At 33.8% G+C, this 14,333-nt stretch overlaps 3 protein-coding genes across 3 annotated transcripts; 2 read left to right on the forward strand and 1 right to left on the reverse strand.

The window, feature by feature from the left end:
- Positions 1–2,069: 2,069 nt before the first annotated feature.
- On the forward strand, positions 2,070–3,430 carry LOC18054164 (transcription factor MYB36). Its single transcript, XM_006453367.1, has 3 exons — positions 2,070–2,205; positions 2,334–2,463; positions 2,593–3,430. Exons 1-3 carry the CDS (start codon positions 2,070–2,072, stop codon positions 3,428–3,430), a joined length of 1,104 nt encoding a protein of 367 aa, XP_006453430.1.
- Positions 3,431–5,467: 2,037 nt separating this feature from the next.
- Positions 5,468–8,098, forward strand: LOC18054165 (immediate early response 3-interacting protein 1). Its single transcript, XM_006453370.2, has 3 exons — positions 5,468–5,652; positions 6,591–6,838; positions 7,892–8,098. The coding sequence occupies exon 2, from the start codon at positions 6,594–6,596 to the stop codon at positions 6,825–6,827; it is 234 nt and encodes a 77-aa protein (XP_006453433.1). The 5' UTR covers positions 5,468–5,652; positions 6,591–6,593; the 3' UTR covers positions 6,828–6,838; positions 7,892–8,098.
- A 726-nt stretch (positions 8,099–8,824) lies between these two features.
- On the reverse strand, positions 8,825–10,991 carry LOC18054166 (anthocyanidin 3-O-glucosyltransferase 2). Its single transcript, XM_006453371.2, has 2 exons — positions 10,190–10,991; positions 8,825–9,900 (listed from the first exon to the last, which is right to left on the reverse strand). Exons 1-2 carry the CDS (start codon positions 10,692–10,694, stop codon positions 9,041–9,043), a joined length of 1,365 nt encoding a protein of 454 aa, XP_006453434.1. The 5' UTR covers positions 10,695–10,991; the 3' UTR covers positions 8,825–9,040.
- Positions 10,992–14,333: the final 3,342 nt, after the last annotated feature.

The following is a 14,333-nucleotide window of genomic DNA, read 5'->3' on the forward strand; positions in this document are numbered from 1 at the left end:
AATTCTAGTTATAATATGTATTTGTGGGAGTGAGAGCTTTTTGAAATTTAGATAGTTTCTTCTTGTTATTTCTTCGTAGGTGCGGTTCCTGTGGCTTCTTTCATTATTATAATCTTTGAGAAAACATTAAAGTAGGAAACCGAGGTCAATCAATAGTACTTGTTTTATAAAGGTTTGAATTTCTGCAAGCCACTCTTTTTGGTTTTATCTTCTTTTCTTGTTTAAATAATTTTTTTAATTTTCTTGCTTTTGAGTTTTTTTTAGTATTTTATGTACTGTAGCCAGCCCACTTGTCACGATTAGGGTTTGATAATAATGGTGATCATTATTTTTTAAATAATAAAGAGATGTTGGCCATTTTGTGAGTTGGGAAATCTTTGTTTGATCGAGCTGCACTTTTTTTTTCTTTAGTTTACTTTATTTTTTTATTATTAATAAGGAACTGTGTAATTGATTTGATCAAGCTGTTGGGGTTATAGCGTTTCAGCTTAAATGACAATGTCAAAATTAACGAACTTAATGTTAGTACTTATTTTGGTACTTGTTTTCAGCAAATAAAAAAAGATATTTTGGCTCTTAAAGATTTGTTTTAGTTCATTATTGGGAAAATTTTAAAGGAAGATAGAATTAACTATAACAACTGTATAAGTGAAAAAATACAACTAACACTATAAAGCATGTAGTGTACTGTGTTATAGTCCATTTTGTCTTCCTTTAGTATCTATCTATACACACACACACTTGTTTCTCCATATTTCTTTAGTAACCCCAATATTTTTATAGTTGACACCTGAATGAGTGGTTTCTCCACTGCTGCTTTCATGAAATCAACTTCGCTACTACCATATCATGTAAATCTCAAAAACTATCATATGACTAAATTAAAAAAAAAATTAACAAATAGATGTCTGTGTGTTCATTCCTGAAACTTTTAGTGTCTTTTTTTTTTCATTTTCACACAACAAACCCTAACTAAAATAATCAGTTGCCATGAAATTGTAGCTATATGTACTTCTAATCTCCTCTTCTGTTCCGTGCTAGACATGTGATAATGACCATTTCTTGTGCCTTATTTTTTTTTTTTTCAATGGGGCACATATAGCTGTTGAAATTAAGAATCAAATCATATATAAAATAAGTACTACAACTTTGTTTTCATTTAAAATAAGATATATGCAGATACAGATTGTTCATTTGAAGAAGAAGCTTAATCATAAAATAATTACTTGTTCTTCAGCTGGGTGGATAAATGAAACCCTCATCAATTAACCTGAGATGGCTAAGCCTGCTGAACAAGCCTGGATTGAGTTGTAAATAGATAACAACTCTTTTAGTTTTTGTTTTCTGAATTAAAGAATAAAAGACCTAGAAATGAGATGCATTCATGCAACAGAAAATATAAGGTAATATCCCAATGATATGAAATTAACAATTCTATTAACATGAAATAAAGTTCAACTTTGATTTGTTTCCCAATGCACGCATCACTTGCTTCGGTCAATCAAGTTACTTCACAGAATTGAAATTGCACTGTTGTTTATACATGATAGCCGCCTATGATACAGTTTTCTACATTCTAACAAAGGGATGCATAATCTACATTGATACACCGAACATTTCAACAATGTTTGAGACAAATGGAAAGAATGGAGGCTTCTTTTCAATTTGATCAAATACCAGCAATAGTGGTTCAAATAATATACTAATGAACCCGAAAAAGCAGTGCAATTAAAAATGCCAAAGGGAAGAAATTTGTGGTACAATTTGTCCAGTTGCTTGAATACTTAAATATTTTATGACCAAACTAATCCAAAAAGCAAGAGTGAGAGAGAGAGACTTTGTAAAATTACCCAGAAGAGAGAAAATTAATAATAATATTGATAGAGAAATAATAGTGAGGCACATTAGACTTTTTTGTCCTCATAAGCATCACATCACCCACTTTTCCTACCTATAAATGTTGGCTCTTGTCTCCCCATTTTTTTCCCAACAATCAAACACACACAAACACCTGGCTTCTTCTCTTTCTATTTCCTAAAAAAGAAGAAATATAAGAAAAGGTCAAGAATATGGGTCGAGCTCCGTGCTGCGACAAGGCTAATGTGAAGAAAGGACCATGGTCACCTGAAGAAGATGCTAAACTCAAAGATTATATTGAAAAATATGGCACTGGAGGCAACTGGATTGCTCTTCCTCAGAAAATTGGTATAATATATAGTTGAAACTCTCTTTCTTGCTTTTTTTTGGTATGTTGTGCTTTGTATTAGGGTTTTGGAAAGATGCATATATAGATTAAATTAATAAATTAATGATGGTATAATTGATGCATATAGGGCTCAAGAGATGTGGAAAGAGTTGCAGACTTAGATGGTTGAATTACTTAAGGCCTAATATCAAGCATGGTGGATTCTCCGAAGAAGAAGACAACATCATTTGCAGCCTTTACATAAGCATTGGCAGCAGGTTTTTTTTCCCTCTATCTTCTTCTCTCTTAACATGAACTGTTTGTCCTTTTACCTCATCCATGATGCTTCTTCTGTCTAGTTAGGTTAATTAATTAATTAACCTGAGTTAAATTTCTTTGGCTTTTAGATGGTCTATAATTGCCGCTCAGCTGCCTGGGAGAACTGATAACGACATCAAGAATTATTGGAACACCAGATTGAAGAAGAAATTGCTCGGAAGGCGTAAGCAATCTAATAACATCAACGGATTAATATCAACATCAGGGCAAGATGTAAATGGTGTCAATAATGGTGGGGATGAAAACAACAATAGCCAATATTCACAGGGTTTGAGCAACTCCGCTATAGAAAGGCTTCAGCTTCATATGCAGCTTCAAAGCCTCCAAAACCCTCTTTCTTTCTACAACAATCCTTCCTTTTGGCCCAAGTTGCATCCTGTCCAAGAAAAGATGATTCAAAATCTTCAATCTTTGAACCAAAGTTGCCAAAACCCTAATTTGCAAAATGTTCTTCCTAGTTCTCAACTTGGGTTGCACGAGCAAAATGTTGGTAATTTCTTTGAACAATCCAATTCTCCTCCTTCGGCTCCACAAGACTTTCCACAGTCAACCTGCCCCGTGCCTGTAAGCAGTACTGACAACAATGTGATGAACTCAAATGCTATGCTTAAAGCGAATGGATTTGAGCCATATAATGCAGCAAACCAGGAGGTCTCAACATTCCAAGCTGAGATTGAAAATTTTCTTAATAATAACAAAGCAGTTGGATTCACAGCACAGGAGGAGAATCAAATTGCTCAGTTTGATTGTTTCAATGTTTTGAATGGTTCTAACAAGGAAAGTTTGATTTGGTGGGCGAATGAATTTGATTCAAAATCCGCATCCTCAAACTCTTGGGACTCTACGCCTGCTATTCATCAATCTGAGGGGATGTTTCAAGATTATGAATTAGGTTACAATATTTAATATTTAGAATGATTTGTATGTTTATTTGTTATGATCATAAGATGTTGGGAGACGGAGAGTTTGATATAAGGTTTTGTAAATTATGTGGATAATAATGTGTTAATGTTATATATATTCTAAGTTTATTGCCATTTATGATTTGATGTGCTTTACAAAAAGTTTGTGACTTCTGTTGTTTTAATGAAAATCACCAACTGTAATTAACTATATGTTATGCTTAATTGTGATTAATAGAAAATGTCAGTTGATATCAGATTTTATATTTACTCGATCTTGGGGAGTAGGATTCATTGTCTTGTCTCTTTAACTGGGATTACTTCTTTTTTCTTTTCTTTTCTTTTTGGGGGTTGCAAATTGGAAATTTTAATCTTGTGTTCCCCAAGTTCAACAGGAAAAAGTATTTTGTTTGCTGTCCCGAGAATGTTTTCACCTTTATTTTCTTTGATATTTAACTAAAAATTTAAAATTTAACACTAAAATCATGTTTAAAATGCAGTTGAAGATATAATTTTGTATTTTCCTCGTTACACAAGTGGTTAATAAAGAGCATCCCAAGTGATCTCTAGGGATAGCAAAAATCCCCACGGGGATGGGTACCCTCGGGGATTTTCCCCATTCGGGGAGGGTATGGGAATAATTTCATACCCAATTTCTTATTCGGGGAGGGGACGGGGATGAGGTGGAATCCCCATCCCCTACCCATTTCCCCATTTTAATTTTTAATTTTATTTTATTTTAATTTTTAAAAATTACTAGTAAATAAATTATAAAATTTAAATTATAAAATTATAAATATTGGTAAAAATAAAAAATATCAAAATATTTATATTATTAAACTTTTAGGCCTAATTAACTAATTAAAGTCCTAAATTTTTATTTAGGACATTAAAAAGACCGAGTAGATTCTATTAGCCAAACATTTTGTTAATTTTAATATTCTTTAAATATTTTAAACTTAAATCTATTTTTTATTTATTTTTAGATGTTATAATTGCCCATAGCGAATCACAATTTTAATATCTAATCTAATCTAATCTAATCTAATATTTACTTTTGATTTGCTCCGATTTAACTATTGTGTTGTAAAGGGAATAGTCCACATTTATAAAGTGCCCACGCCACCATTGAAAAAGTTAATTTTGAATCTAAATTCGATTTTATTTATAACAATTTTGTATTAAACTATTAATTTGTTCACGATAGTTTGTAAAAGAAGTTTGTATTCTTTGCATGTTGCGTTACTTACTAATTTAATGTATGTGACTTTTGTAATAGATATTAATGTAAGATATATTTCGAACTTTACTTTTATTTGAATTTTTTATTTTAATATGATTAACTCAAAATTGAAAAAAAAATGTATTAGTTATTCGGGGATCAGGGACCCTTGGGGATCCCCTGTTATTATTCGGGGAGGGGATGGAGATTCTCTCAAGTAATTCTAACAGGGACGGGGAGGGGACGGGGACATACGCAAAATATCGGGGATGGGTACGGGGAGATCGGTCCCCTCCCCTCCCCTCCCCATTGCCATCCCTAGTGATCTCCTTAATTAATTATGACAACTTATGTATAACTTCCCCCTTTTGTCCCTGAAGAGCATCATTAATGAAAATTTAACTTGGGAGAGCTTCTTTCTAATATCGACAGCAAATGGTCACAGTGTATTTTAAGGCGTGTATGTGTAATAATAGAATTTGCAACAAACTTGGCTTAAATGGCTTCCCATGACAAATGGCAGGTAGCAGCAGTGACTTAGGGCATTAAACTTTGATCATCACCGAATTTTCCTACTTAAATTTTCAATCAAAAAGTTTGCTGCTATAACAAATATATATGATTTGTGAATTTTACAAGAGGTGTTAATTTAATTTGACGATTTTTTTTTTAAATTATAAGATTAATCGAGCTTCTGATCATTTCGAATGTTTTCCGTACATCACGTCTCGCTTTTACCACTGATTAATCAATCACAAAAATATAAATTCACACTGTAAAAAATCAACCCAAAAAAAAAAAGAAATATAATGAGAATCTTGGGCTTGTGAATTTTTGGGTTTGGGCTAACATGAGCACCCCACCGGATACCCGGCTCTTTACAATTACTTTACAATTGATCTCTCTGAAATCTGAATCTTCTTCGGTGTAACTTGTGAGGCAGAGTTTGGGAATTTTGGAAAAGAAGGTATCTAGACATCAAGTCTCTGATACAAATAAATAAGGTCAGTTTGGATTTTACTTTTTCCACTGCATTTATTTATCTATTTATTTATTTTTTTTGAAGTTTTAGATTTCGATCTGGTAATGCGGAACTTGCATACTAATGGGCATTTTGTTTGCATTCTTTCGAACTTATAAATTATCAATTTTTGTAACCCAGGTTGAATGCTTTTCAGTTAAATCTTGATGGGTTTGTTGGGATGTTGATGAGTTTATGAGATTATCTAATAAGCTACTCACTGGCACTTTGTTTTTAAGATTTTTCGCTATATTTTCTTAATGATATGTAATCTCTCACCCTTGTCATTGGGATGAATCTACTTGTTTTATGGCTGCCTGGATTATTCGATCTACTGTGAATGAGTGAGCTATATTTTTTGCAATACGTACATTGATACACTCTGTATCTGACGATCTCCATCGAATATTCTAACTAAAATACTTTCACGGGTTGTTTGGTCTGTAGCATTTTGCTTCCTTACTGGTAGAACTCAACTATATAACACATGCTTTTTAGCATTCACACAGTAGGTGACCTGTGTTGGACCCTCACATACTTGAGATCATTGAATTTAGAAATCTTAAGTGATGTTGTTGGGGTTAGCGGGGATTGCCAAGATGGTTATCTTATTTGAGTATGTTTCATATTTCTTTATATTGTTGTAGCCCATGAGGTTTTTAAAAGAGTACTTTTATTGGTTTTCTTGAATTTTTAAGTGTCTATTCCATCTTGATATGAAACTGTAGTGTGCAGAGAAACATTTTGACTTAATGTCCTTGATGTTTTGTATTTTGAAAAAACATGGGCAGGAGTTATTCCGTTCAGTTTGTTCTATTCTTTCATTTCTACTGCGTACTTAGTCGTGAAGGCGATCGGGAGGTACTCTTTGAAATTGAAGCTGTTTGAAAGTTGTCTAATTTGGTAATGATCATCATGCAGGAAATGGGTTTATGGACGCTGCTGGAAGGTTTTCTGCTTCTTGCAAATGCATTAGCAATAATAAATGAAGATCGTTTCCTTGCACCTAGGGGATGGAGCTTCTCAGAATTTTCTGTGGGGCGGACAAAGTCATTAAAGGGGCAGATCATTGGTCTCATTTATGCAACCCAGTACATGAGAGTTCCTCTTATACTACTCAATGCCATATGCATTGTTGTGAAATTGGTATCTGGGTGATGCTTTACCGGGTAAGATCTCTGTAGAAACACATGATATGTCTATATCTAATGACTTATTGTATTTTGGAATCCCATCCCTCTTTTTTAAATGGTAAAAGTGGATGTAGATAACTTCCCTATTGGTTGGAATTTATTTTCTTCTGGATATGAAGTGGGTCTGAAAATAGTTCTATCATTGAGTTGTAACTTAAGTGAAAAAGAGGTTATAGAAGTGAAAATGGAATAATTTGTTGGCTGGAACTCAAATAGGCCATTGTCGGTGGATCTGGAGTCGGAAAAACTTTTTGCTGTCAAAGATCATGGGGAGTTTAAAAAGTAATGGAGCCTCATCTTTTTCTGGATAAGATTTCACATTAAACCCTGGTATCCAATAGATTTACCTATTGCCATATACGCTTTCCTGTGATATCTGAACTGTGCATCAGAGCGAAAATTTTGAGACTACGGTTAGACATTTTACTTTAAACAAAACTAACTTCCAATTTAAGCTGGCTAGACACATGAAGATATGATAATAGCAAGATAATAATAGCCCCAAAGTCCAAACTGGGGTTAGAGTAAAGGACTGAGAGCAATATGATAATGGGAATATTTCCTGCAGAAGATAGCACCACACACTTCCAGTTCCTGTCTGTCATTCTTCTTGGTCCTATTTTCAATGGTGAAATTATGGATTTCCTAGCTTCAGTTCCTTAGATTGATTGACCAACTAATAGGAGGATTCTTTTGACTCAGGAGAGGAGTGACTCATTTCAGGTTTCCATATAGCCAGAATCATCTTTCTTCAGTTTGATTGGTATCCTATGTTGTCTTTTGCTTGCATTTCTGTGTTCACTCCTCTATTGTTGCTTCTTTTCTTTTCTTTTCTTTTTTTTTTAATAAAAGTTACACCGCACCTCATCCTTTTGCATCCTCAAATTAAATGTATATATTATTGTTTTCTCATGCAGCACTAGTAACTGGCATGCTACAAACAAAATGTGAATTGTTTCACCGGAAACCAATTTTTGGTTGTGTAATTAATTGAATGTCCTTTTTGTCTTATCATTGTATCATGTGCAGGTTTCTTATAATTGAATTACCAAATCTAGAGTCTCCCAGAAGTGCTTTTGCAAAACGGAAGAAGCATTCCTTTAAGAAAATTCTAGTAATTCTTTTAGTCTAGGTGTTGTCTTGTATAATGAGCCCCTGCGGGGGTTGTATTTTAGACTTTACTGACATTGTTTTGGTGTGAGAACAATAATCTGAAATTGGTAGTGTTCATTTCTATTTTTTGTTTCGAAAATAGCTTTTGCTTCTGATTATTCACGATTACGGGGCTGTTTGCCTGTACATCAACTTTGATAGCTCTTAGCAATGCTAAAAGTTTTGTGCTATGAACTCGACGCCACAACATTCATTTTCTCATTTGCTGTCTATACAATTTGATTGTTGAATAGCGTGGTCACTTCAGATTCAGATGTTGCAATCATTAAGAGTTTTTTCACCTTACGGCGCATTAAAGATTCAGCTAAATATTATACATATCATTTGCACTTGTATGAATTTCTAAGTAAGGTTAAATCTATTTCCATTTCGCGGTTAATCATAATTGTGGTGTGTGATTAGAGCACTAATTCTTTTGTGGGCACGAAAGGAGTATCTCACACTTGCCAATTGCCATTAATCGTATGGTAGTGCCACTTAGTCAAAACTAAACCTCAAGTTTTGAAGATTCACAACGTCCATAGCACGTCACGAAAATCAGGAGTCTGGCTTGGTTGTTATTGGGAGTCTTAGGTTGGCTGGTCAACTTGAGGTTTAGTTTTGACTAAGTGGCGCTACCATACGATTAATGGCAATTGGCAAGTGTGAGATTGTTCTTTTACGCATACTTGATGTTAAGACTGACCAGTCTTATGACTTCTAATGCGAGGATTTGAATGGCTTTTTGACTTATACCTATTTTCATAATTAAAATTGAATTCTTTGGATTCGATGTTTATTTTTGCACGAAACCCGACCTTCAAAGTCTTGTTATAAAAGCTAAAGTCGAGTATTAGGATCCCCCTTTAGCTCTTTCAATATTCTCCCATTTCTGTTCTTACATTGTTCGTAGAACTTTTTCAGCATGATGCACAAAACGTCAAGGCATTACAAATTCATAAATTACTTCAATTCAAATTCTACACCCCTTCGAAGTAGGTCAATTTCAAACTTGATATACTAATATCAAGTCCTGTTGACAACTTCAACGAGAGCCTTAAAATTCTTAGTAGAGGAACCATCAGATTCCACAGCCTTAAAAGCAAGTTTCTTAAGAGCACCAACATTCTCTCTCATTCTCTTCCCTTCCTCACTTGACAATACCTGTTTCAGAGCATTCACTGTTTCATCTTTTGTGAATTTCTCACCCTCAACCCCCACACCAATACCCCATGCCGTCTCGATGATCCGCTGGTTCAATGCTTGATCAGCAAAAACAGGCCGGCAGACCATTGGCACGCCGCCGGTAATGCCCTCAATGGTAGAGTTCCATCCACAGTGAGTAACAAATACACAAACTGAAGAATGTTCCAAGATTTTCAATTGAGGAGCCCATGGCACCACTTTCCCATAAGATTTTGTTCTTTCTAAGAACCCTTTTGGCAATTGTTCCTCAGCATTGCCTCTAAAGGACCAAAGAAAAGGAAACCCTATTGCCTCTAGGGCTTCAGCCAATGCTATAACCTCAGCTCGTGGTGGTGTGATCATGCTACCAAAACTGATGTAAATAACTGATGCATTTTCATGTTCATTCAGCCATGGCAGGCAGCCATGAGGATCAGAAACTGGTGGTGGAGATGTTAAGGTGGAAGGTCCAACGTTGAGAAATTTTCGGAATCTTGATTTGAGTGTTTCAACAACAATGGGGTCTAGTTCTTCATAGGAGTTTATGGCAACGACGGTTGCTTTTGGCAGTGTTTTTCCCATTTTGTCCAACATTATTGGGAAAGGTGAATCTAGGGGTCCGGAGATTATTCCTTCAGGTAAGTCCTTTGCGCGAATTGATGAAAATCCTGGGATGGATTCCAGGGTTTGATTTTCAGGTCCTGCATTTGAAAGTGGAAAAATCAATTAATTAAGTAATTAAACAACTAAATAATATTGATAATAACAATAATAATCAACAATAACAATAAAACTTGAGAAAAAGAGTATCTAAAAATTTGTCAGATCAATAATATAACATATCCTAATGTCCACCGATCATGTATATTAGCTTGAAAATAATTTTCTGTATTACGTAACGGTCTTTACCACCAGACCAATGACCTGGTTGTTTTATAACCATGTAACTAATGAATGCAATAACTAAATTGAGTCTATGGTCATACTTACCATTAACTCCGATAATTTCCCGAATAATATCCGAGTCAACGTGAGCAAGCAGCGAACGGGGTCCGGCCGTCCAGTATGCGATCCACGGGACCCGCATCTCCTCGGCCATCTCCGCCGCAAACCAAAGGAAAGCATCGGTGATCAAGCAGCTGATCTCCAGCCCCGTTTTCGCTACCGCCTTTTCCAAAGCTCGCACAAAATTCCCAGGTGTTGCCTTCAGGAAATGCTCCACTGGCTCCCGAGGGTTGCCCGTAAACCTGAAGCCCTCGGGCAAGCCGGACTCAACATTGTAAGGCACTATCTTACAATCTCGAAGCTCATCTTTCTCCGTAAACAATGAGCCGTTGGATTGTGCTGTGCTGAAGAAAGAAAAGGTAACCTCTTCCTCCAGCGCGGCCTCGGAGAGGCGCCGGACGAGGTCAAGGAGGGGAGCTGCATGAGTTCCGAAAGGAAATGCTAAAACAGCTACGTGTCTTCTCTGGGTGCTTCCGGCTGCTTCTGACATTTTGTGTTATTATTACCCGACGAGATATTTGATGTTTTTCCCCTCTTGCTTGTCAAGATATTTAGCAAGAGAAGGAAGACGTTGGTAGCATTTATTGTTCATGATAATGGCTAGGTTTGTTAATCTTCATTAAATAATATTAGTTTCAACTCCTTGAGGAAAATCTGGCGCGTCAATTAAATTAACGTGATTGAGAGCAAAGTTTTGAAAGATCGTGAGAATTTAGAAAATGGTTAACAAGGAGAAGTTCGGTAGCTTCTACCGTCCATGAAAATGGCCGAGTTTGTGAATGTTTGATTAGTGTCTTGTAAAATTGGAGGAAATTGAGGAAACCATCCATACATAGCATGATATTATTAGATTATTATAAACTGTCGTGCCACCTTTAATATAAGGGAAAAGCAATACCTTAATTGTTAGGTAAGTGCTAACCTACATTCAATGTAACTTACACAATTCATCTCAACCACATAAAATTATGGGACTCATAATTTGTGTGGTTGAGATAAATTGTGTATATTACATTAAATATAACTTAAAGACTCCCTAATTGTTATGTACGTGACAATATTTTACTAGATCAGCGTATGAATTTTTGCAATGTATGTATTTTAAATTTTTGGCATATATGTATTTTAAATTCATTTTTCTTCCGAGTTGTGATTGATGAATTTAAAAATATATATTTGTATAGATGTCAAAAATTAATTGGATCAGAACAAGGATGATGACATGTTAACTATCATGCTCAAGTGATTCACGTCTATTGGATCGGCTTAATTTGCATGGTTGAAGCTTGGAATAATATTTAATTGTTTCCCGGGGATCCTGAAATCTGCAGCCAACGTGGATGCGTTTAGATCTTTCAGTTGTTTGTGGTTGTGGTAGATTTTTTTTTTCCCCTCTCTCTCTCTTTCTTTCTTTCTTTCTCTCTCTCTCTCTCTCTCACTGGCACATAGAATATTGAGGCTCAAACGCCTTCCGTCCCTGGAAAGGGCCTGCTGATTAAATGACAAATTTCAATTCTGATGTTGTCACAGAAAATGCATTTCATTCACATGATTTTCCTCATGTCTTAATGGTCCACGCATGACTAATTCCTATGAAATTAATGTACCATTAACACTTTATCTTGATTGGTAAATATTTTTTTATTGCTAGTAGTTTATTAAAACTATTCTTAATCAAGTTTATTATAGTGCATTATAAATTTATATCCTCACTGATATTTGGAAAAATATTTAATAAATTTATATTAATGGATGATATATTCATTTCTACACAATTAATTTGAGTCCTACCAATTCTTATAATTTTAAATCGTTTTGAAAATTTGAGATTGCGGATGTTGCCATTCAATTATAAACTCATTAGCTAACAATAAATATGTACAGAGGATAGAAGGATAAATTTTAAAATACATAAGAGGTATTATGTTAGTCATATAATAAATAAATGATATTATGATATGTGTTCATTTATTTTTGAAAATCATTATGCAAGTGGTGGTTATATTAAATTTAGTTATACATGTTATACATACATTAATTAACTATATACCTTTTATATATTCTAGTATTATTCGGTTAGAGGGTATAAAGGATGTGTAACTTATGGTGAGAAACTTTATGGATTATATAAATGAATATAGAAATATTTATTAGCGTTAGGTGGCGAGTCTAATCTAGCTACAATAAACGAATCAATGTCTCTCTTCTCGAAGAATTTTGGAAAACTTTAAGACGTTGCTTCTTGGTACGTCTTCAATGCTGAAAAAGTTTAGGAAACCTTTTTAATTTCTCTACAATAAATTAAGGAAATTTTGATTACAAACAAGTTCTATTGGCTTTGGTAGAGTTTTGGTATTGTTATTGCAAATTTTTGCTCAATGGATATCAATTGATCTATGTTCTGAACTTTTTTACACAGTTCTGAACTTTTTTCAAAATTAAGTTTTGTGACTTATTTTATCCTTAAGACAAATGTTTTAAATCACATCTCTTCTTGTGATTAATTATTCTACAAAACAAAACAATTATCAAAGGGGGTTGGCGTGCCAGCTATAACCTTCTAACATTTAAGTCAGTTTTTTTTACTCAAATTTTATAGAGAGAAAATATGGAATGAGATGGGCAGATTTTTTGTACTCATTTTATACCCCTTTTTTCTTTACCTTCAAATGGGGATCTTGGCCTTTAAATATGTATCTTTGTGTCAATTGGAGAGGTTAAGTGGCAATTTTCTTGTCACAAGTGTCATTCGAAGTCCATGCACGGAGACATATACTTATACGTGTCAATACTTATTTATAAACAATATTTTTTAGACATTTGTCATATTTTTTGGCTTTTGTCCTTCAATGGGCTTGAGCTTGAATTCGGCGCTTATATTGATTCCTTATAAAAAAGATTGATTTTATAACATTTTGCCTATAAGCATAATCTGTAGAATTTAATCTTTGCCCATGGCGCATTTCGTAAAACGTACATTTGCCAGTAGGTGTATTTTATAAAATGTTTTACCCGTAAGTACATTATGCAAAATACTTATTTACCAGTAGGCGCATTCCGTAAAATATATATTTGCTCGTAAACTCATTCCATAAAATATGTATTTGTCCATAAGCTGATTTCGTAGAATGTCTATTTGCTTGTAAGTGCATTCCATAGAATGCATATTTGCCCATAGGCGTATTCCATAGAATGTATATTTATCCGCATGCGCATTTTGTAAAATGTGCATTTACCTAAAAACACATTTCGTAAAATGTATATTTGCCCACATGTGCATACTGCAAAATGTACATTTGCTCATAAACTCTTACTTAGAAATATTTTTTTAAAGTATGAAGGTCATTTTTTGTAAAGAATAAACCTATATAATTCTTTATAAATAATAGACCTAGATCATTCTCTGTAAATAATGGATTTATGTCTTTCTTTGTTGAATCATGTCTTGGCGTTTTGTTAAAGACTTTCTCTTTTATGCATTTTACTTTAAAATATTTTATAGCTCTTTACGCGTTTTACTAAGAAATATTTTATAAGTGCCTAGGTCAATCTTTGTAAGGAGTGGATATACGTTGTTCTTTATAAAAAATCAACCTATGTCATTACTTATAAGTATAGGACCTAGGTCGTTCTTTATACAAAGTAAACGTAGATCGTTCTTTATAAAGAATGGATCTAAGTTTTTTTTTTTTTTAAAGATTGGACTTAGGTCATTCTCTATAAAAATAAGCTTAGGTCTTTTTTTGTAGAATCATGCTTTTGGCGTTTTATCGTATCTTGCATTTAGATACTTTACTTAGAATTTTAAGTACCTATGTCAATCTTATATGATGGGCCTAAGTTATTTCATATAAAATACTTTTATTGGGCTTATATTTTTTGTAGGTTTTAGGCGTTTCATAATTTGGTCCAACAGACACATTTGTTTACAATAAGAGTTTGTGATTCTATATTATTTATTAATTATTAAGTTTAACTAATATTTTGATTAGCACTGTAAATGAATGTCCGTACAAATTTATTCAATTCAACAATATTTTTATTAAAACAGAGAATTCGTCAGTATTGGTTTAACTGTAATTATAGTACCCTAAGGATATATCTTATTTCACAGTTTAAGCATCGTTAG

The sequence above is a fragment of the Citrus clementina genome, unplaced genomic scaffold (assembly GCF_000493195.1).
Source record: "Citrus clementina cultivar Clemenules unplaced genomic scaffold, Citrus_clementina_v1.0 scaffold_1, whole genome shotgun sequence".
In the NCBI taxonomy this organism is placed as follows: domain Eukaryota; kingdom Viridiplantae; phylum Streptophyta; class Magnoliopsida; order Sapindales; family Rutaceae; genus Citrus; species Citrus x clementina.

What these genes read in the sequence shown, in the direction of transcription:
- LOC18054164 (XM_006453367.1), top strand. Translation starts at nt 2,070, where the DNA reads ATGGGTCGAGCTCCGTGCTGCGACAAGGCTAATGTGAAGAAAGGACCA. An exon ending in TGCTCTTCCTCAGAAAATTG is followed by an intron (nt 2,206 to 2,333) that starts GTATAATATATA and finishes TGATGCATATAG; the next exon opens with GGCTCAAGAGATGTGGAAAG. An exon ending in TACATAAGCATTGGCAGCAG is followed by an intron (nt 2,464 to 2,592) that starts GTTTTTTTTCCC and finishes TTTGGCTTTTAG; the next exon opens with ATGGTCTATAATTGCCGCTC.
- LOC18054165 (XM_006453370.2), top strand. Translation starts at nt 6,594, where the DNA reads ATGGGTTTATGGACGCTGCTGGAAGGTTTTCTGCTTCTTGCAAATGCA.
- LOC18054166 (XM_006453371.2), bottom strand. Translation starts at nt 10,694, where the DNA reads ATGTCAGAAGCAGCCGGAAGCACCCAGAGAAGACACGTAGCTGTTTTA. An exon ending in GGAAATTATCGGAGTTAATG is followed by an intron (nt 9,901 to 10,189) that starts GTAAGTATGACC and finishes TTTCAAATGCAG; the next exon opens with GACCTGAAAATCAAACCCTG.